Source organism: Oreochromis aureus, linkage group 15 (assembly GCF_013358895.1).
Source record: "Oreochromis aureus strain Israel breed Guangdong linkage group 15, ZZ_aureus, whole genome shotgun sequence".
Lineage (NCBI taxonomy): Eukaryota > Metazoa > Chordata > Actinopteri > Cichliformes > Cichlidae > Oreochromis > Oreochromis aureus.
The window spans coordinates 6,587,933-6,609,092 of NC_052956.1; the positions used below are offsets into that span (position 1 = coordinate 6,587,933).

Sequence of the window (21,160 nt, forward strand, 5' to 3'; positions counted from 1 at the left end):
TGGGTAACCCATTTGCAAAGAGAAAGCTGTTTTGTTTAAAGCGTAAACATTTACTCTTACTCTTCTTCATCACACCACAATTATTCCACCACGAACCTCACGAAAGCTATAAACAAAACATGGAAAAATCAATTAGCAAATATCGAGAAGAACAGCAGGTGCTCAAACATCGTCCATTGTGACATCTGGTGGCCACAGATCTGTCTTAGTGAAGGGACAGACTTTTGAATACAGATTTTAAACTCTCAAAAATGCGAGCGTTGTGAGAAATATTTGAAAAAAATAATATTATTAATGTGTAACTTTATTATTTGCAAATGACTGAGGTATGAGAATTACAATTTATAATAATAATTAAGCAAAGAAACAATGGAGCGGAACTGTTCCGCTTGTGTTTCCGTTGCATGCCCGGATTGTTTTTACCATCGCGCTTCTCCTGCGGCGGCTTTCATTCTGCTTCCTTTTAGCATTTAGCTTGTTGGGGTTATCGTCTGTGCTCCCGTAGAGGAGTGACGGGTTTGAATTCTGGGATGGTTCGTTGAATAATTGTCTTTTGGTTGCAAACATGGCGCTTTCGATGGAAACGCAGCTTCAGAGCATCTTTGAAGATGTTGTGGTAACTTGCATCTTTGTTGACTGAGTGGCAGCCAAGCTAACATTAGTTAGCATTTCAGATAACTGTAGTAGTATTTTCTATTTACTGAACTTACTTTGGTTTGCAAATATAACCAGATGGTGTTTTTACTATATGTCTCCAGCTCGCTAACATAAGAATTAACAGCTAAGGGTGCACCGTTAATATCACAAGTCTTCACTTACGTTAATGCGTTTTTATTTTCTCCTTTTTTTTCTTAGAAAACTGAGATGATAGAAGAGGCCTTTGCTGGGTAAGGCTGCTCTGAATTCATGTTAATAACCCCCGATATTTTGCAATTGCATTGTTATTAGCTTAGGTGTAATGTAGGGCTGCCACAAACGATTATTTTGATAGTCAACTAGTCACCGATTATTTTTGCGATTAGTCGACTAATCAGATCATGCATCCATTGAACGTAAAACGTACAGTTTATTGCACCAGCACATGTCTGCTCTTATATAACTATCATTAGCTTACAGCTTGAAGTGTTTAAGGTGCTAACTAAAAATAAAGACAAGAGGATAGTTTATTAAATTTAAATGAAATTTGCAGATTGTTTCGGTGGAGTTTAATAAACGCAGCCGTCTGCTCCTTGCTATCTAAAATATAACAGGACACCGGAGTATATTCTCGAGCATCTCACACTTCTGATAATCAGTTGTCTGCTTGACGTTTATTCAGCTGTGTAAAAACTATAACTTTAATCTCAGCCAAACCGATTTACTCAGGAACAAATAAAATACTGAAAAAAGCCAAACAATATCATTTTTAAGTTATCTAAGTGACTTGTACATCATGTTTAACCTGAGTAGCGAAAGACGGCGGTGGGTTTGAAAACGATTTGCCGGGAGTCCGGTGTTCTCACCGGCTCTAGTGAGCCTTGAACCCCGGCTAGGTATCGAGCTAATGGGTAACAGACGTCTCCGAAAACGTCGGAGCGCTTTTGAAAATATGTGGTGTCTTGATAAACTGAGCAGATATTTGAAGTTTACACAGCTACATTTTCGCCTGAAAATATATTAAACGTTTATTTCGTGACCCAGAAAGAATAATAAGAGTAACATTAAAGCTAACTAGCTGCCGCCATTGTTGGAAACTGAGCAGGGCCGCGCTATGAATTCTGGGACACAGCTTCTTCTTCTTCGGGGTTTAACGGCAGCTGGCATCCTTGTACATGCAGTGCTGCCATCTTCTGTTTCAGTCCGTTATTACACTCTTAAATCCTACTACTTATTCCTGCGTCTTTTGGGATCTTACAAAGCTTCAAACGACGCGTTGACTATTAAATTAGTCGTCGACGATTTTGATAGTCGACATAATCGTGACTAGTCGACTAATCGTGGCAGCCCTAGTGTAATGTTAAGTTACTGCACACTGGTAGTGCTGCTGGATGTTATAGTTATAGTTTTTACACAGCTGAATAAACGTCAAGCAGACAACTGATTATCAGAAGTGTTTTAGCAGTAAGACTCACAGGCCACTTTGTTAGGTGCTGGAAACATTTCTCAGAGATTTTGGTCCATATTGACATGACAGCATCACACAGTTGCGACACAGATTTGTCGGCTGCTCCATCCATGTCGTCAATCTCCTGTTTCACCACACCCCAAAGGTGTTCTGCTGGATTGACATCTGGTGACTGTGGAGATCATTTGAGTACGTTGAACTCATTGTCATGTTCAAGAAACTAGTTTGATGTAATTTGAATTTTAAGACATGCTGTGTTATCCTGCTTTGCCTCAGTTGCCTGTTCTTAGCTTACATTGCCGGCATCCATTATGTTCCTCAGCCGCTGTAGTCCATCTGCCTCTGGGTTTAACATGTTGTGTTCAGAGAGGCTCTTCTGAATAGGGGGGTTGTGTTTATTGGAGTTGCTTTTTCGCTCCCATCACCTCGAAGCAATCTGGCCATTGTCCTATGACTTCAACAAGGCATTTTCCCCCTGAGAACTGCTGCTTGTTGCCTTTTTTTCTCTTTTCTGGACCATTCTCTGAAAACCTTAGAGATGTATATGTGGGGAAAATCCCAGCAGATCATCAGTTTCTGAAATAATCAGATCAACCTGTTTAGCACCAACAACCATGCCATGTTCAAAGTCCCTTAAATCGCCTTTCTTCCCCATTCTGATGCTCAGCTTGAACTTAACTAGGTCTTCTTGACCATGTCCACATGCCTAAAGGCAGTTAGGTGATGTCGTGTGATCGATTGATTAGATAACTGTATTGAAAAGATGTGGCTAACAAGAGTGGCTGATGTGTGTATATTAAAATGTACGGAGCAAAATTAAATGCTAAAATTAAGAAGTGTGTTTTTAGGATGTTTATGGACACTCCAGAAGATGAGAGGACTAAGCTGATCAGTTGTCTTGGAGCCTTCAGACAGTACTGGGGAACCCTGCCACAGGTTTTTACACACACACATACACTCCCACTTGCTCACACTTACATGGCTGAGATTTTTCAGTTGCTCCAACGTCTTTCTGCAGGAGTCTCATGAACAGTGTGTGCAATGGATTGTGCGCTTTATACACAGTCAGCACAGCCCCAAGAGGATCTCCTTCCTCTACGACTGTCTGGCAATGGCTGTGGAGACCAGTCTATTACCACCCAGGTACACAGAGACATATAGTGTGAGATTATTTGACACCTAAAGAAGTAAAATGGGTTCAAAGAATGATTTATAATATTTCCATATATTAATTTATTATATTTAATTTATCTGTTTTATGACATCCCAATATAATCTGTTATTTGTCTATCTCATTAATCTTCGTGTCTTTAGGATGGTGTGCGTGGCCTTAATAAGCTCAGACAGTTTGGAGTGGGAGAGGACACAGTTGTGGGCATTAACTTTCAAGCTGATCCGCAAGATCATCGGGGGAGTGGACTACAAGGTCTCTGACACAAAACTTCTCGCACGCAGACACATCTGGATTGATTCTTCCAAACTCGCGGCCGTGTTTGTGCTTTTTTGTTTTGATTTTCAATGGTTATATTTTTGTTGACTGCTGTTAAACAGGGATCTCTGGCTTTTAGAAGAATATGTGTAATACATTTGAAAGTCGTTTTAAGCTTTCCACGTGAGACACTTGTTCATGAATTCTTTTATACTTGTTGTGTCAGGGTGTTCGGGACTTGTTGAAAGCTGTGCTGGATAAAATTCAAACCATTCCTACCACTGTCAGCTCAGCTATAGTCCAGCAGCTTTTGGCTGCCAGAGAGGTACCCATTTTTAAACCTTTAAAATTAATCATATGTCATTTTTGATGGTTTATTTGAATACTTTTTATGTTTACTTATCTTTACGCATGTTGCAGGTGGTAGAATATATCCTGGACAGAAACGCCTGTCTCCTTCCAGCCTACTTTGCTATCACAGAAATCAGAAAACTGTATCCAGAGGGGCAGCTCTCACACTGGGTGAGTGTTTGTGTAGCTATGTGTAACATTATATGTAACACTATATTCAGTGTTTTTTTGTGAATTCCTTATCATGTCTGTGCATCTCATTTTCAGCTTTTGGGCAGTTTGATATCAGACTTTGTGGATAGTTTTAGACCCACAGCCCGGATCAACTCTATCTGTGGTAAGAGGAACTGGTTGCTTCCCCTTTTATGGATTCCTGGAGGTTTAAATAAGCCGCTTATCATTTGAAGTGTTATTTATATTGTTATTAGGACAGTCACTAGAAAGTGAATGAAAACTAAAAAGACAGTTTGTAGTTATTTCTCTCATGTAGTCAATCTGGTATGTACAATCATTTGTTGCGTCCGTGTGTCCTCACAGGACGATGCAGTCTGTTACCAGTGGTGAATAACAGCGGTGCTATCTGTAATTCCTGGAAATTAGACCCCAGCACTCTCCGCTTCCCTCTGAGAGGCATGCTGCCGTTTGACAAGGTAACCAACGCGCTGGACTTATACACCACACACACCTTTAGACGTACAGAAGTTTGATCATGATTTGTGTGTTATCGTATAGGACCTCTTTGAGCCACAGACAGGGTTGCTACGCTACGTGCTAGAACAGCCTTATTCAAGAGAGATGGTGTGCAACATGTTGGGGCTCAACAAGCAGGTAAAACAACCTCATCTTCTTTTGTATTTGTCCCTTTGCCTCCATACCAGGCCCTCCAAATGCCCCCACATTTCCTGCCCCCGTTATTTTCATCTTACCATCTTTTATCTGCTCCTGCTCTTGCTGTTTTCCTTATCCTCCATGATCTTTTCTTTGCGTTGTAATTCGGCACGGGTTCTTCACTTTTCTTTGCCACCCTCCTTAAATCCTTCTCCCCTCACACCTCTCTTTTACCTTGTTTCCCTTGTAGTCCTTATAACACACCTATATAAGAACAAATGTAAAGCAACGCTGTGAGCTTGGCCCATAATGCACTGGTGTCAGTTTGCCCTGTTGGGTTCATGCAGTTTCAGCTCAGCCCAGTTCACTTAGCACAACCATCTACACAGTGTGGCAAGCTGTCATTGAGTCCAGACAGTTTGGCATTAACACAAATATTTCTGTGTAGATTCTCAGTTATCCAGGTCATGGTAATATAAGGAGCTTAAAAAGAAAAGCAGCTGGACTTCTTTCAGTTTCTTGAAGAAGAAGCTTCTTCAAGAAACTTAAAGAAGTCCAGCTGCTTTTCTTCCAAGCTCCTTGGATCGTTAACACAAAGCTATAATCAATGCTGTATATGGATTTTTCTTTATATTTTGACTCAGAGTAAATGACCCAGAATCTGGTTTATATATCTGAATTGGCTGAGTTGACGCTAACTGTGCTGAACAGACAGTAAACAACCTAGCTACCTTAGTCACCACTTTCTTTTCTGTCTCTCCTTCCCCCGCCCCCCCTCCTCTCTCCGTTTCATCCTCTTTCTTTGTTTCTCTTCCTTTTCTCTCTCTTTTGTCCTCTGGCTGTGTGTTGTATTTGTCTGTCTCTCTGCCATGCGCTCTCTAGACTCTGAACATTGCCCAGGTATGTCCTCTTCCTGGTTGCCTGACCGACCCAACTAACCAGCTCATTGGACGCTTAGCTTTTTTTTTAGGCACACTGACGACCTAAAACTGGGAAACTGGAGAAATGAAGAAAACTTGAAGTGGGGAAAAAAGAGAAACATTACAGAGCTTGAGATGGACACAGCAGGGCTCCATAAATGGTAGACTGGTGTGGTTAAATAAATATTTGACAGGTGTACTGTTAGGGAGATATTAAAGATTACCAGAAAAAGCAGTTAGTTTAATGGGAAGCCAGGGAGACTTTGAATCATTAACTGCACATGACTTGTTCAATTAACAGGTCGCTGTGTACATTTTTCAATAATGCCTGTTTGCTTTGCCTCACACCTTATCTCTGCGTTCAGTGCTACAGAATAAGAACAGTAGCCATAAAATATATTAATGATTTGTTTGTTTTTTGTATCCTCCTTGATATTTTCTGTTAATATTCATTATATATGATCTTGGCAAAAAAAAAAAAGAAGCACTTCCCCTTGATTATAATTATTTAGGCTTAGTTAAATTAATGCATTTGATAAATAGATGAAAAATAGGTCTGTGATTAGCCATGATTACCACTAAGCCTCTTACATCGGGGGTTGTCACTCAGCTGAAAGCTTTCAAGCTCCAAGTTGCTCAGTAATGCTTAATACTTGGATTTGTGCTTAGCATGTTTCTGCATATTTCTATTTACTCATTAATGAGTACTCCTCAACTTTGCCTCACTGTGGCCCAAAAGACGCTGTTGATTAAGATTTTTAGTTAGCAATCCTAATGTCAGCTGAGCTAACTGACACCTACAGTCCAGACTGAGAGAGCTGCAGCTCCTCTGAGCCACAAAAGAGCAAATTTTGTCCCAGCTAACAAGCCGACCTTAATTATTTCTGACTTTAAACCCTGCTGTTGACATTTCAAGTCCTGCTGCACTGCATGTATGGATGTAGTCTGGTGCTTGCCTGTTGTTAGCAAGGTCCTCCCGTGTCGGACCTGCTGCTGCTTTCTGTTGTGCTGACCGGGAGCAACACTGAACTATTTTGACTAAACAGTGCTCTTGTCTTTGGTGATTAATGCAATTTGTTATTGTTATATTTGTTAGCCAAGAGCAAGCTTGCAAGTCAAGTAACAGCTAGCCATGTGGCAGACAGTGACTATAGCTGACTACAGACTCAGACAGAAAGGGTAGTGTGCGCCACAGCAAGCGCAGAAACATTGTGCTGTACCTACAAGTAGACAAGCAAAATATTAGGCACCTCACAGGTTAATTTATCATTCCAACTTTATTACTTTTTACATAAATAAAAGGCAGGCTGGGTATGTTTTGTTTAATTATAGTCCAGTCTGCATTTTAAGTTGGTAGCTCTTAAATAATGTTACTGCACTGTGACAGCAAACTGAATTTTAATGCAGCTTGTCCCTTCCACTCATCCAGTTGCATTAGTCAAAAATGATAAAGTGGCTCTAATTTGTATTGCTTACATTCGCCTTAATCCTTTCCAGTAAAAGCTGTAAGGTGACTGTGAAAGGTCAAATAAACTGCAGCTTTGGAAAACACCAGGTTTAGCACACAAAACACAAGCTAGGTTAAATAAAACACAGTGGAAATGGTAAAAAAAACAGGTTAGTGCGATGGCTAGCACTGTTGCCTCAAAGCAAGAAGGTCCTGGGTTTGAACCCCCATCATGCCGGGGCTGTTCTGTGTGGACCTTGCTTGTTCGCCCCGTGTTTGTGTGGGTTATGTCTGGGTTCCTCCCACAGACGTTCACTTAGTGAGGTTAGGTCAATTACTGAAAATAAACTGTCCACAGGTGTGAATGGTTTGTGACCTGTCCTGGGTGTAGGGTCCCTCACCCCATGACCCTGAGTTGGATAAGTGGAATAAAATGGACGGATGGATGAAGTAGAAAAATACTGTAAAAGCACAGAAAACACAACGGAAATAGAACTAAATCGCACAACAGCTCGCAAATAAAAGAAGAAACACAATGAAAGTGTCTTTGGGGGACACGATAATGTGACGGAAGAGCTGTGGAAATGACAAGCTAACAGTAAATGGCTAATAGCAAACACGTATCTACAGTATTATACAAACCAGGTGATTAAAACACTAATTACCTGCATATTTTTTTCCTCAGCTTCTTGTAAGTGGGGCTCAGTGCAGTCGTTTGCATGTTTTGGTTTTTGTCTCCCCAAAAAACACTTCTGTTATGTTGTATACATTTGTGTGTGTGATTTCTTTTATGTTTGTTTGTTTAGTTTTTTCTGTTTCCATTATGATTTGTGTGCTTCTGCGGCGTGTTTTCTTAAGTTGCAATGCGTTTGACCTCTCTCAGCCACCGTAAACCGGGCTTATAAACCAAAAAGTTCTTTTCAGGTTTGAGATGGATTGGATTTTTGTTATGGATCAAGATAATTAAATGAGGGGGTGGCATGTGAGGACCGCAGTGCTTTATTGCATTTGCATAGTTTTTGGTTACTGTCAGCAGGTCAGTGGAACATTTTAATTCTGGACACCCAGGCGTTATCCATCATGTTAATAAGTGAGATGCTACCTGAGTTTATCTTCCTGAAAATGCGTACACTGTGGCACTGTGCAATTCTAAGAAGAGTCCAATCTGTCTGCCGGTGGCAGATAGATTGCAAGTTCATTACATTGTGCTGGTGCATGATGGGTTAGAATTTTTTTTTAAAAAGGAAAAAAAAAAAGGTTCCCATTAGTCAGGCTGTTGATCAGTTACAGTATAAACTAGCTGCTGGTTATATTGCTGGTTTTTAAATATACCATTGGGTGATCTGTGTACATGATTTATTTGTAGACAACAGATATGCCTGTGGATCTCTCTCTTACTCTTTTTCCTCTATCTGTTTGTTGCCCTCTTCTCTCTCATTCTGTGAGCATGTGTGTGTTTGGCTGCAGTGGAAGAGAAGCTGTGCCGAAGGCCAAAGCAAAGAAAAATCTGATGGTCATTTTCACAGCTACTCTTCTTCCTCCCACTCACACCTTTGTCCCTTCCCAGACCTGTTAGTCTGCATGTGGGAATGTGTTGCAGTGGCTGGTTTGCTGTTTTATGCTGTGCTTTTTAGTGCTGTACCTGACTTGTTCGTGCTGTCCTGTTCAGTCCCTCGTGTAAGAAGGGCTCTGTTAAGAGGCCTGACATGAATGTGAAAGCCTGCAGTGCAGAGATCCTCACTCCTTCTGCTCTAATTTTGCCTTTTTACATGTAGAAGAACAAAAAATGGAACAAATGCGAAGGCCATATGTCAGGAAAGTGTGCAGCATTTTTTAATGAAATCATAGTTCTTTTAAAATTAAATAACAGACCCAGCGACATGAAATATCAGCTACCTCATATAGTAGAACAGGGGCTGTGTGGATTGTAAGTGAAGCCTGTATTAATATTATTATTATTATCATCATTACTGTTGTTGTTATTAGATGGAAAAAAAAAAAAATCCTCTCATTACCACTAATCCTCCATTTCTTTTCCTTTTTTTCCTCTTACCCACCCGTCTTTTATATAGATGCATTTTTTTTAATTCTTCATGATAGAGCATGGGTTATACTGGATACACTGGAGCCAGTACAGATTTTGAAGTGTTAAAAATTCTAGTATGGATATCCTGGCCAATATTCTTTCTATATGTTTGCCCAGACTATAATATAATTATATTAAAAAGGAAAATTATGGGTTTATTTGTCAAACTAGTTAGCGTTAGCGTCTATCAGTTTCTGAATCTTCTGATATAACAGCTACTTCTGAGCTTGTGAACCTTGTGACTGGTTCATATATGGAATGGAAACCCTTATTTTAAATCTTTTATATGTATTAGAGCTATAAAAGATTTCACAGAAGACCAAAACACATCTTCTTTTTTGTATAGTAACACAAACTGAGAATTACCAGAATATTAAGGGATTTGGGTAAATATTGGAATATGGCTACAGTCCATTGTGACAACACAAGAAGGAGATGCTGTCCTGCATGCAGTGATCTTTTTAACAATATCTGGAATAACTGTCAACAAAAATGTTTGAATGTGAAGTAATTTATTAAAGATGTTATTTTTATTCTCTCCTATGTCTATCTTTCTGTCTTTCTTCCTTCATTCCTACCTTCCTTTCCTCTCTTCTTAACCCCTCTTCTTTTTCTCTCCTTTGGCTTTTTTCCTCCTTTCTTTGTTTAACCTCTTCTCCCTTCTTCTCACTGTTTTCTTTATCCTGTAACACACTTCCCCTCCTCCCCTCCCAGCATAAGCAGCGTTGCCCGGTGCTGGAAGAGCAGCTGGTGGACCTGGTGGTGTACGCCATGGAGCGCTCTGAGACTGAGGAACACTTTGACGCTGATATCGGAGGAACTAGTCAGCTGCTGTGGCAGCACCTCTCCTCCCAGCTCATCTTCTTTGTGTTGTTTCAGTTTGCAAGCTTCCCTCACATGGTGCTGTCGCTACACCAAAAGGTAAGACGAGTTGACTGCAGTCACGCTGATAGAAAAAGGAAAAACATTTACAGTATGTTTACAGTCAGTTAGGGCATGAGTGTAATACATGTGTTTACAGTGACTGGGGAAGTCTCTTGGATGAGAGGTGAAACATCTTTACAAACTTTAAGAAGCTCTTTGAAGCTTTTGAGACGTGTTTAAATGTATGCAGTGGATCCCAAATAAGGAATTATACATTTAGTTGTGTCAGCATAACGTTTATTAAATACAGAGCATGTTTAACAACATGTTACTAACAAGGAAAAATTAAATGAAGCAGATTAAATTCTGTGTATATGTGTTTTAATTATTTTTTTCTCTTTTCCCTTAATTGTTCTCATCAGCTTGCAGGTAGAGGTCTCATTAAAGGGAGAGATCATCTTATGTGGGTCCTGCTTCAGTTCATATCAGGAAGCATTCAGAAGAACGCCTTAGCTGACTTCCTGCCTGTCATGAAGCTTTTTGACCTGCTTTACCCAGAAAAAGAGGTACAAGTTATTGCAACTTGTAGTGTCCCATTTTATCTTATTTTTGTCTTCTTTTTTATTAGATCTACTTTTTAAATATTCATCATTCTAGTATTTGACTTTGGCAATAAACTAATATTGCTTGTGGTATGAATATCACCATTGCTTTCTGTTCCTCTTCAGTGCATTCCAGTTCCTGACATTAACAAACCCCAGTCGACCCATTCGTTCGCTATGACCTGCATCTGGATCCATTTGAACCGCAAAGCTCAGAATGACAACTCCAAACTGCAGATACCCATACCGCACTCTCTGAAGCTGCACCATGAGTATGTCTTTCACAAAGATATGCATTTAGCAATAGTAAATACCTCAAAAGTCAGAATTTTCCCTAAACCTGGCATACCTGGTTAATTGCTAACGTCTTCCAGAATTCATAAAATGATAAACGTCCTCTGCTGCTGTCTGTCCACCACCTTTCCCCTTCTTTCTTTAGATTTCTTCAGCAGTCGTTGCGTAACAAGACGCTGGGCATGTCCGACTATAAGATCGCCCTGCTGTGTAACGCCTACAGCACCAACTCGGAGTGCTTCACTCTGCCAATGGGCGTCCTGGTTGAGACCATCTATGGAAATGGATCCATGAGGATCAACCTTCCCGGCACCAACTGTATGGCTTCGGGATCGGTCACTCCGCTGCCCATGAATCTGCTGGATTCGCTCACTGTGCATGCAAAGATGAGGTAAATAAATAAAACACAGAGAATGTTTTAATTAATTTCTTCTACTTCAAATCCCTGATCGCCTGCCCTCCGGTCTCCAGTCTGATCCACAGTATTGCCACGCGTGTCATCAAATTGGCCCATGCCAAGTCCAGCATTGCTCTTGCCCCTGCATTAGTAGAGACATACAGCAGATTGTTGGTCTACATGGAAATTGAGTCCCTGGGAATCAAAGGATTCATCAGTGAGTCTATTTTTAAAACTTGCTTAAAGTTTGCACTATGTTGAATTATAGATGTAAGAAATATGATCTTATTTCAGGAGGAGATCATTTTGCTTCTTAATGACTAATAGTTGTTTGTGATTGTCACGTCATACTTCTGTAGAGCTAGCTAGATGCTAGATTCTAAAGTACTGCAAACATAGCGTATGGACACCTGCACTCCGTCCGGCCAACTTCCAACTCCCAAGTTGAACCGTTGTAAAAATGTAAAGAGAAGAATATTCAGATATTTGTACAAGTAAAAGTAAAAAGTTGTCTGAAAAATAAATGCTCAGGTAAAGTACAGATACCTGAAAATTCTACTTAAGTAAAGTATGAAGTATTTGTACTTCATTACTTCCCAGCTCTGCAAATAGCCGACATAAAGCCGTCTGAATGTGTCAGGCTTCAGAATAGTGTTATTAATCTCTATATTTATAGTATCATGAACATTTTAATGACATTTACTGAGGGAGCAGGTTTATTTACATGATACTGTTTCATTATGGGGTTTTGCATTACTATCGATATATTGAGCTAGTAAAATTTGCAAGTGTTACAGTTTACTGGGACACAGTTTGAACAACATTATTATTTATTCTCTTTATGGGCAGCAGAAACGTTTTAAATAACGAGAAACACTCCATCTGTCCAGGTCAGTTGTTGCCCAACGTGTTCAAGTCTCACGCGTGGGGAATCCTTCACACGTTACTGGAGATGTTCAGTTACAGGATGCATCACATCCAGCCACACTACAGAGTCCAGCTGCTGAGTCACCTGCACAGCTTGGCTGCTGTGCCACAGACCAACCAGAACCAGCTACATCTGTGGTAATGTAGAAGCATGTGTCGCATATAGTTAGCACCTGCTAATATTAGAAATTTAAAACAAAATTACACATTTTGTTGCTTTTTGAAGTCGAAAGATGAAATCAAAACAGATATTAAAATGCAGCTTCAGTGCTGTGTGCTCTTTTAATGCACTTTATTGCCTTTGAACTTGAAATTTGTGATGTTCCTACCATGAAGTTAAAATTATCTTAAACTTGAAAGTTATTATTTTAAGTCCTTCTGTTTGCAATAGTTATTTGGTTAATTCTAATTATTTACTCAAGTAAACTAACTGTGGAAGGCAGAAAAGTCCCACACAACATGTTCTCATGTTGTCCAACTCAACTGAGAAACAGATTAAGCACAAAAAAATGTTCATCAGGATTATGATGGAGTGAAAAAGAGTCATGATTCCTCTTTCTGTCTTTGTCCTGAAGTGTTGAGAGCACAGCTCTGCGCCTGATCACAGCTTTGGGGAGCTCGGAGGTGCAGCCGCAGTTCACCCGCTTCCTCAATGACCCAAAGACGGTTCTGTCAGCCGAATCCGAGGAGTTGAATCGCGCCCTGATCCTCACTCTGGCCAGAGCCACACACGTCACCGGTACCCACTCAGTTTTTAAAGACTCATTTGCAGTGTTGTTTTTTTGTTTGTTTTTTTGCTGCCCGCTTTATTTTAGTTATTGTTTCGCTTTTTGCTTTACTTCTAATCATCGTGTTTGACTGAAATCCATCTCGTGTTATTTGTCACCTGCTTTCTGTATGTGCAGATTTTTTCACAGGGTCTGACTCCATCCAGGGCACTTGGTGTAAGGACATCCTGCAGACAATCATGAGTTTCACGCCTCATAACTGGGCCTCACACACGCTATCCTGCTTCCCTGCACCACTACAGGTGCAGATATTATGTTATGCACAATATTCAAGTAATAATTGTGGTTTATTGTTGTTTTTCTCTGTCAAATAAAACATCTGAATCTTGCTGTAGTGACTCCTGGACTCTGTCTTTGCTTCAGGCGTTTTTCAAGCAGAACAACGTTCCTCAGGAGTCGCGCTTCAATCTGAAGAAGAACGTCGAGGAGGAGTACAGGAAGTGGAAGTCGATGGCCAATGAGAATGACATCATCACCCACTTCTCCATGCAGGGCTCACCTCCACTGTTCCTCTGTCTGCTGTGGAAGATGCTGCTGGAGATGGACCATATAAACCAAATAGGCTTTAGGTTTGCAGCTTCTTTTTTATGTTTCAGAGTTAACCTTCCACACGTATATAAAAAGTAGACCGCAGCAGGAAAAAAAGAAATCCTTAATTAAATAATCCAAAGCTGTGATCAGCGAGAATATTACTTGTTTACGTTTCCAGGTTACACTCACTATTAAAGACACTGCTGAGTGTATTTTAATGAACCCTGTGTTAATGATGCATCTCATCACTGTTGTTGAGGCATTTTAAATGTAACATTTTACATTAATTAACCAGGAAGGATTTGGGTGGTTGGGTCCTACACAGCATCTGTGACTAATTGATCCAGAGGGAGAAAGCTGCCTTATTGTGGGATGATGAGCTAACTGCTGTTTTTTGTGGGGGGGGTTTCCATTTCATTTTTGGTCCCTCAGGGTGTTGGAACGTATTGGAGCTCGTGCACTGGTGGCTCACGTGCGCACATTTGCCGACTTCCTCGTCTATGAGTTCTCAACGTCAGCTGGTGGGCAGCAGCTTAACAAGTGCATTGAAATACTCAATGACATGGTCTGGAAATACAACATAGTCACGCTGGATAGACTCATTCTGTGCCTGGTGAGGACAGACAGAGAAATACAGGATTATATACTGTAACAAAGACATCCTAGATTCTACACTTTTCCTTTGCCTGTGCTGCAATATGATAAGGGTCCATGTCTCTGCCTCCAGGCGATGCGTAGCCACGAGGGAAACGAGGCTCAGGTTTGCTACTTCATAATCCAGCTGCTGCTGCTGAAGCCAAATGACTTCAGAAACCGAGTCAATGATTTTGTCAAGGAGAATGCTCCCGAGCACTGGCTGCAGAACGACTGGCACAGCAAACACATGAACTACCACAAGGTACACATGCGACAGAACATGTTTCGTTTAATAGTTCCACAACTGTGATGACATCTCGAAAAGTCAAGTTAAATGTAGAAATTAACTTAAATCTGTTTTAAAATGATTGTTTTTCTTCCAGAAATACCCAGAGAAGTTGTACTTTGAGGGTCTCGCAGACCAAGTCAACCCTCCCATGCAGCTCCAGCCTCAGTACCTGCCAATCTACTTTGGGAATGTGTGTCTGCGCTTCCTGCCTGTTTTTGACATTGTCATCCACCGCTTCCTGGAGCTCCTTCCTGTCTCCAAGTCTCTGGAGACGCTGCTGGATCATCTGGGAGGGCTGTACAAGTTTCACGGTGAGTAAGGCTACGAGGAGGACTGTGTGGGTCCAAGATGAGGGGAGTTGGATTCACTAGGACGTCTTAACGCATTCTGAAACAGGAAATCCCAGACAGCTGATTCTGTTCATCTGGATGTCTCGTTTTCAGTGTGAAATGTTTCATCACTCATCTAAGTAACTTCTCCAGTCATCCACTTGTCAGAATCAGCTTTTTGGGATGAAAAAAGGGAAGGTGAACTTTGCCATTATTTGAGGATTTGTATTTACCGCTGCGTTTTTTCAGATCGCCCTGTGACCTACCTGTACAACACCCTTCACTACTATGAGAGACACCTGAGAGACAGAACCAACCTCAAGAGAAAACTGGTTCATGCCATCATGTCTTCACTGAAGGTAAACAGAGAAGACTCATGCAGTAATTCATATATCTGAATAGCTAATGCGCAATTATTGATATCAGTGTAACGTTTTATTTTACAGGACAACCGTACTCCAGGCTGGTGTCTTAGTGAAACCTATCTGAGGTTTGGCATGAACGCCCGTGAAGAAAACGTGTGGATCCCTGATGACACCTACTACTGCAAGCTGATTGGACGCCTGGTGGACAATATCCTTCATTAATCTATCACTCTTAACAACAAAAGACTGATGTCTGGTCATGGAAAGTCATTGGTCTTTTGGGCTGCTGGAAAGTATATTTACCTTACCGCTGTGAGTTCTAGTCTCCCTTAATAGCTTTAAAGAGGGATTGTATTTATTAATCCATCTAAGCTCATTTTATTGCAGCCTCGGGGGTTGTTAAAGTAGAAAAGAGTTATTAAAAACAAGATAAAATCGGTTGGATGGGGTTCGTGTGCTGCACGAAAACAATATGCGGTTAATTAAAAGTGGTACAAGTAAAACATCCGTGCTTCCATGAAGGCTGTTTTCTCCTCTGGTGATTGTTTATCCTCCTTAGCTTTTACCTCACCCATGGCGGGAAAGTCACCGGGTCCTTTTCCCAACTGTGACTGGAGGTTCAACGAGTTCCCCAACCCCGCGGCCCACGCCTTGCACGTCACCTGTGTGGAGCTGATGGCTTTGGCCGTGCCAGGAAAAGATGTGGGAAACGCTTTGCTTAATGTTGTGTTGAAAAGGTGCAGTAAGCAAGCCATGTGCAATCATTGTAAAGTTTATGGGTCTCATTAAGCTTAAATGCCATCCTTTTGGAATTAATAGTGTTCTCTAGTGTATGCAGAATATTTTAATGATCCCTAAAATTACCTATCATCTTCTCCTTTCACCTTTTAGTCAACCTCTGGTCCCCAGAGAGAACATCACTGCCTGGATGAATGCCATTGGACTTGTGATCACTGCACTTCCAGTAAGAAAAATACTCTCAGACTTTCAGCTTTCACGATAAATTGATGTTTAGATTTTTCCGCTGTGACCACCTTTGATCTCCTCTTCAGGAACCATACTGGATTGTTCTCCATGACCGCATCGTTTCTGTGATCAGCTCTCCGGCACTGACATCGGAGACGGAGTGGACAGGCTATCCCTTTGCCTTGCTGGACTTCACTGCCTGCCACCAGAGCTACAGTGAAATGAACTGCAGCTACGTGCTCGCATTAGCACACGCCGTGTGGCATCACTCATCCATCGGACAGCTATCTCTGATCCCCAAGTGAGGCGCTCTCCTTGTTTTTATCCTGTAAGACTGTTTCTTTTTGCTCTCCTCATGTCTTTATGCATCTGTGCGTAGATTCTTGTCAGAGACTCTGAAGCCCATCGTCAAGACAGAGTTCCAGCTCCTGTACGTGTATCACCTGGTGGGGCCGTTCCTTCAGCGCTTCCAGCAAGAGAGGACGCGTTGCATGTTGGAGGTACACTTCGGATGTTCTCTTTATCTTACATCAAAGATATAATTTAGTTTTGTCTTTCTCCTGGTGGATTTTTGTACATTTTGTTCTGTGTTGCTGTTTCAGATTGGTGTTGCCTTCTATGAGATGCTGCAGGCAGTTGACAAACACTGTCAGCATCTCAGCTACATGGACCCGATCTGCGATTTCCTGTATCACATTAAATACATGTACACTGGAGACAGTGTGAAGGAGCAGGTGAGCTTTTGACGTCTCCTTGGAGCATACCAGTGTCACAACAACAAACCAATCCAGTTTTATTTGTAGGGCATTTTTTAATACATGCAAATTTGACAAAGTGCTGTACAAAGCACCAAAACACCACACACAATCATTGAAACAATAAAAAAACAACAACGATAAAAATAATATAAATTGAAGGTAAGAACACACCACTGTCATTGTGAGTTAAAAGCCAGATGAGTTTTTAAAAAAATAGGAGACCATCCTAAAATATGGGCAGGGAGATCATTCCATAATTTAGAGATGATAACTGAAAAAATGGTCCATGCACCTCAGCGATCTTGAGCGAACATATGCTGTCAGCAGCTCAGTTACGTACACAAGTGGTCATCCAGGAAAGGTTTTAAAAGCAAATAATAAAATCTTAAAATGGATCCTAAAACAAACAGGGATCCAGCGGGAGGAGGCCAGGATGGGCGAGCACTGGTTATCTGACTGTGGCTGTGGCATTTTTTGATTTATTGTGACCAACTGCATTTAATTGAGCAAGGGGGTAGCTTTGATTTATTGTGAACTCACTAATAGTGGATACAGGAACAGGAAAGTTCCTGTCATTTAATTGTTTATCTGTTATTGCCAGTGTGGGTAAACAGTCTTTATCAATAGAAAATGCTGTAAAAATGATGAAAATACAGTTGAAAGTTAAAAATCTTTGCACTCCTTCACATTTTCTAAAGTTGTCCAGTGAGCCGGATTAGCGTCTTCATCAGGGTATTCTGGCCCCGAGGCCTTATGTTTGACACCACTGCACTAGAACCATATTAATATTATTTATGAGCCCTAAATATTTTGTTACCCTCTAAATACAGTGCAGTTATCAGCATTTCCATGTTTAATTGCACTGCAGAGGCGTGCATACAGCGTTGTTTGTCTGTAAATATCACGCTTGCTAACGGAAATTTCCCTGCAGGTTTGAATAAGAGGACTGACTGACGCAAGGGTTACCCTGTGTTCTGCTTTTTTATGTACCAGATACTACTGCAGCTTAGATTGTGCACAAAATTGACCTATTATGTTGCAGATGAAAGCTTCCAGAAGACGGAGCAACTGCAGACATTCAAATAAATCCAAACAGAAAGTCTCTAAATATTAATTTTGTTTGGAGAAATGATCATATGCCAGTAGAACTATGTAATTATGTGCACAGAGATTAAAAAGTGTGCTGCCCTTTGAATAATATATACCCTAAAATCTGCAGTAAGAAGATGATGAAACCATCATCATGTAAAACAGGGAAAACCAACTGACAAGAAATCTGTGGTTTTTACACACATTCTGAGTGTGTGCTGCTCCTCAAAACACAGTTGTTGTTTTTTTTATCTCCATTTATTCACTCATTCATTTTTTTGTTGCTTATCTGGATCTGAGTCACATAGGCAGCAGTCTCAAAACAGATGCCCAGACCTCCTTCTTTTGGCAATGTTTCCAAGCCACCTGTCAGATGTAATCTCTCCATCATGTCCTGGGTCTTCTTCGGAGCCTCCCTCTGGTGGGACATGTCAGAAATATCTCACCTGATCAGATGCCCTAACCGCAATCTTCCTCCTCTTGATGTGGAGGAGTAGCGGCTCAACTTTGAGTCCCTCGCGAAAGACCAACCAGACCAACCCAACCTACCCAATCTCTAAGGCTGAGCTTGGACACCGTTTGGATGGAGTTCATTTCTGATGCTTATATCTGCAATCTTATTCTTTTGGTCACTTCTCACAGACATAGGTGAGGGTAGGACCGTAGATGTACAGCTTCACAACAACAGGTAGCCTCTGCATTGATGTCAACACTGCACGAGTCTGTTCCCCTTTCTCGTGAACAAGACCCATCCAGGGGTTGCAGGGGACCTGTAGCCTAGCCTGTGTCAGCGGGAAAGAGAGGGTACACTCTGGACAGGTTGTCAGTCTATCACCAGACTAACAGACAGCCAACCATTTGAACTCAATTTAGAGACACCGTTTAAGCCAGGCTACCCCTAGAGAACCCTTGCAGATTCAGTGCAGAAAGGCTAAGTTGTGGATTCAAACCCAGTACCTTCTCTCTGTAAACACCAAGATCCCAGAGATACTTAAACACGTCCATTTGGGGCAACAGCTTATTCCTGATCAGGAGTGGGCACTCCACTCTTGACCAACTGAGAATCCCGGCCTCAGGCTCAGTGGTACTAATTTTCATTTTCAAGTGTTCACACTCAGCTGCAAACCACCCCAGCGTGACCTGGAGGTTACCGCTTAAAGAAATTCATCATCTTCAAAAAGTAGAGAGGTGATCCTGAGCCCAGCAAAGCAAAGAGACTTCATCACTTGGCTGGTTTTCATCACTTTTTTTGCAGTTTTAGTTCGATCTTAGGTGCAATCCCAGAGGCGTTCCCGACTTTATAAGAGCAGATTTGTTCCAAGCCACCACAGGACACAATATGTTGTGTGTTTTTGGTGCAGTAATTCTAAAGAAGCCAATGTGATAAATATCGATGTGATGCTTAACTGGTAGTTACAAAGCACCTCTCTGACACACTAACTTCCTTTCTTGTTTAGTTCCTGCTTTTAGCTCTGTCTACATCAGTGTATTCACTTCTCATCCTTTATCCATTCACCTTTTTTGTGCTTTGTCTAGGTGGAGAAAATCATCATGACTCTGCGTCCTGCCATGAAGCTGCGTCTGCGCTTCATCACGCACAGCAGCAAGATAGAGACTTCATCCTCAGCTGCCAGCGCTGCCTCCGCTTCCTCCACCTCTTCCTCCTCCGCCACCCCTCAGCCCCCTCCGTCCACACTCTCATCCTCCACCGCTGCCGCCTCACCTTCGCCCTCCTCCTCACAGCACACACACACACCTATGTAGGTGGCCTTGCCAAACACAAACGCACAGTAGCGATCACAACTGTGAACTTACATTTTGTTTGTTTTCTTCTTAATTTGGATGTTTTGTGTCTCGTGTCTTTATAAAGAAGGCCTCCTGCAAGAATTTTGTGCAAATTATTTTCAAAATCTCAACTTATGACAAAGTTAAAACAAAGAATTTTTTTTCTTCTTACGTTGTTTTGTCCAGCAAACTCCATAGACTGAGTTTGACAAAATATTTAAGCTTTGTCATAACAGACAAAAAGGGTCACAAGAAAACAGAAGATTTATTGTGGCTTTATTTTAACGTATTTTTTGTAGACATTTTTTATGTTGTACATTATTACTTCATTAAAAGCAAGTTTGTTTGTTTTTTAAATAATGGGTCTTTGTAAAAAACAAAACAAAAAACTGTGTATTTCTTTATAGACTGTATCCTCATGGTCTCAAACCAGTGATCTTTCATGTGTTCATGTGTCAACCACTTCACCTACACATAGATCCACTATGTTACTGTAAATATAATAACCATGCATATTAAGGTTTTTCTAAGAATTATTCAGTCAAACTAAAATATTGTGTTTCTTGATGTTCCTCTCATGTTTTTCATTTGCTCCTGGGCAGGCTAGAAATACCAGACTGATTCTGACAGGTCAGCTCGCCCCTTACTCTTACTGTGGACAAACACCTCTTTAGTAGGCGAGTCACACCCACGTAGATGAGCATCTGCACAACCCAGAGCACTTAATACAGGTTCTGTCTGATGCAATATCGTAACAACCAGCAGGGGGAGCCCAGCATTAACAGCTGACATCAGTCATTTTCCTCACAGATGGAACTTATTAATGAAGGATGGAGAGAGTCGTACATTAGGAACCTTACCTTACCTTGCCCCTTTTGATTGGTTCCCTTTCTCTATGCCAGAGGATATGAAAAAAGCACATAAACAGGTATCCATTAAGTTTGGTAGAAAGTCGCAAACTGAGCCAGTAACACTTAGTATTCTGGCAGAGAGCTGGATCTGGGAATTTTGCCATTTGACAGTTGGCAGTAAAGCTAATGGTTAGACATAGATTTCATTCCAAATCCTCGGGGTATATTGTTGGGTCAGTAAATCAAATTATAATTAAATTGGTGCCTTTGGATGTTGGGCAGTGGTGAGGGTAACTACATAGTTTTACCAACTATTTTTACTTCCCACTGGAGAAGCTGAACTACAGCAAAGCTGATCAATGGAAACATGTAGTTTAGGTTCCTAAAGCTGCTTAGAGGAAGTAGATAAACATTAGTTTACATTATTTATTCAAAATATCACAGAAAACTACCAACAAATTATATTTCCTTTTATGTCATATTGTAGTTTTAGTATTTGTTTATGTAAATCATCATGGAAATGT

At 41.0% G+C, this 21,160-nt stretch overlaps 1 protein-coding gene across 2 annotated transcripts; it reads left to right on the forward strand.

Moving 5' to 3' along the window:
• The first annotated feature begins 447 nt into the window (after positions 1 to 447).
• Positions 448 to 20,352, forward strand: med23 (mediator complex subunit 23). 2 transcript variants are annotated; one of them, XM_031755082.2, is made up of 30 exons: positions 448 to 616; positions 856 to 887; positions 2,953 to 3,040; positions 3,123 to 3,247; positions 3,419 to 3,530; positions 3,760 to 3,858; positions 3,954 to 4,055; positions 4,152 to 4,221; positions 4,422 to 4,534; positions 4,617 to 4,712; positions 9,880 to 10,086; positions 10,452 to 10,595; positions 10,758 to 10,903; positions 11,071 to 11,316; positions 11,397 to 11,539; positions 12,213 to 12,387; positions 12,825 to 12,988; positions 13,155 to 13,279; positions 13,401 to 13,606; positions 14,001 to 14,181; positions 14,296 to 14,466; positions 14,588 to 14,804; positions 15,072 to 15,181; positions 15,269 to 15,395; positions 15,759 to 15,924; positions 16,079 to 16,151; positions 16,240 to 16,454; positions 16,533 to 16,653; positions 16,756 to 16,887; positions 19,537 to 20,352. In XM_031755082.2, exons 1-30 carry the CDS (start codon positions 566 to 568, stop codon positions 19,762 to 19,764), a joined length of 4,185 nt encoding a protein of 1,394 aa, XP_031610942.1. In that variant the 5' UTR covers positions 448 to 565; the 3' UTR covers positions 19,765 to 20,352. The 2 variants fall into 2 exon arrangements, with proteins under 2 accessions (XP_031610942.1, XP_039455083.1); XM_039599149.1 differs by lacking the exons at positions 448 to 616; positions 856 to 887 and adding an exon at positions 2,131 to 2,293.
• The last annotated feature ends 808 nt before the right edge of the window (positions 20,353 to 21,160 follow it).

Excerpts from the sequence above, each read along its gene's own strand:
- med23 (XM_031755082.2), top strand. The coding sequence starts at position 566 with ATGGCGCTTTCGATGGAAACGCAGCTTCAGAGCATCTTTGAAGATGTT. Across the intron at positions 4,535-4,616 it reads GCATGCTGCCGTTTGACAAG|GACCTCTTTGAGCCACAGAC; the intron begins GTAACCAACGCG and ends GTTATCGTATAG. Across the intron at positions 10,087-10,451 it reads TGCTGTCGCTACACCAAAAG|CTTGCAGGTAGAGGTCTCAT; the intron begins GTAAGACGAGTT and ends TGTTCTCATCAG.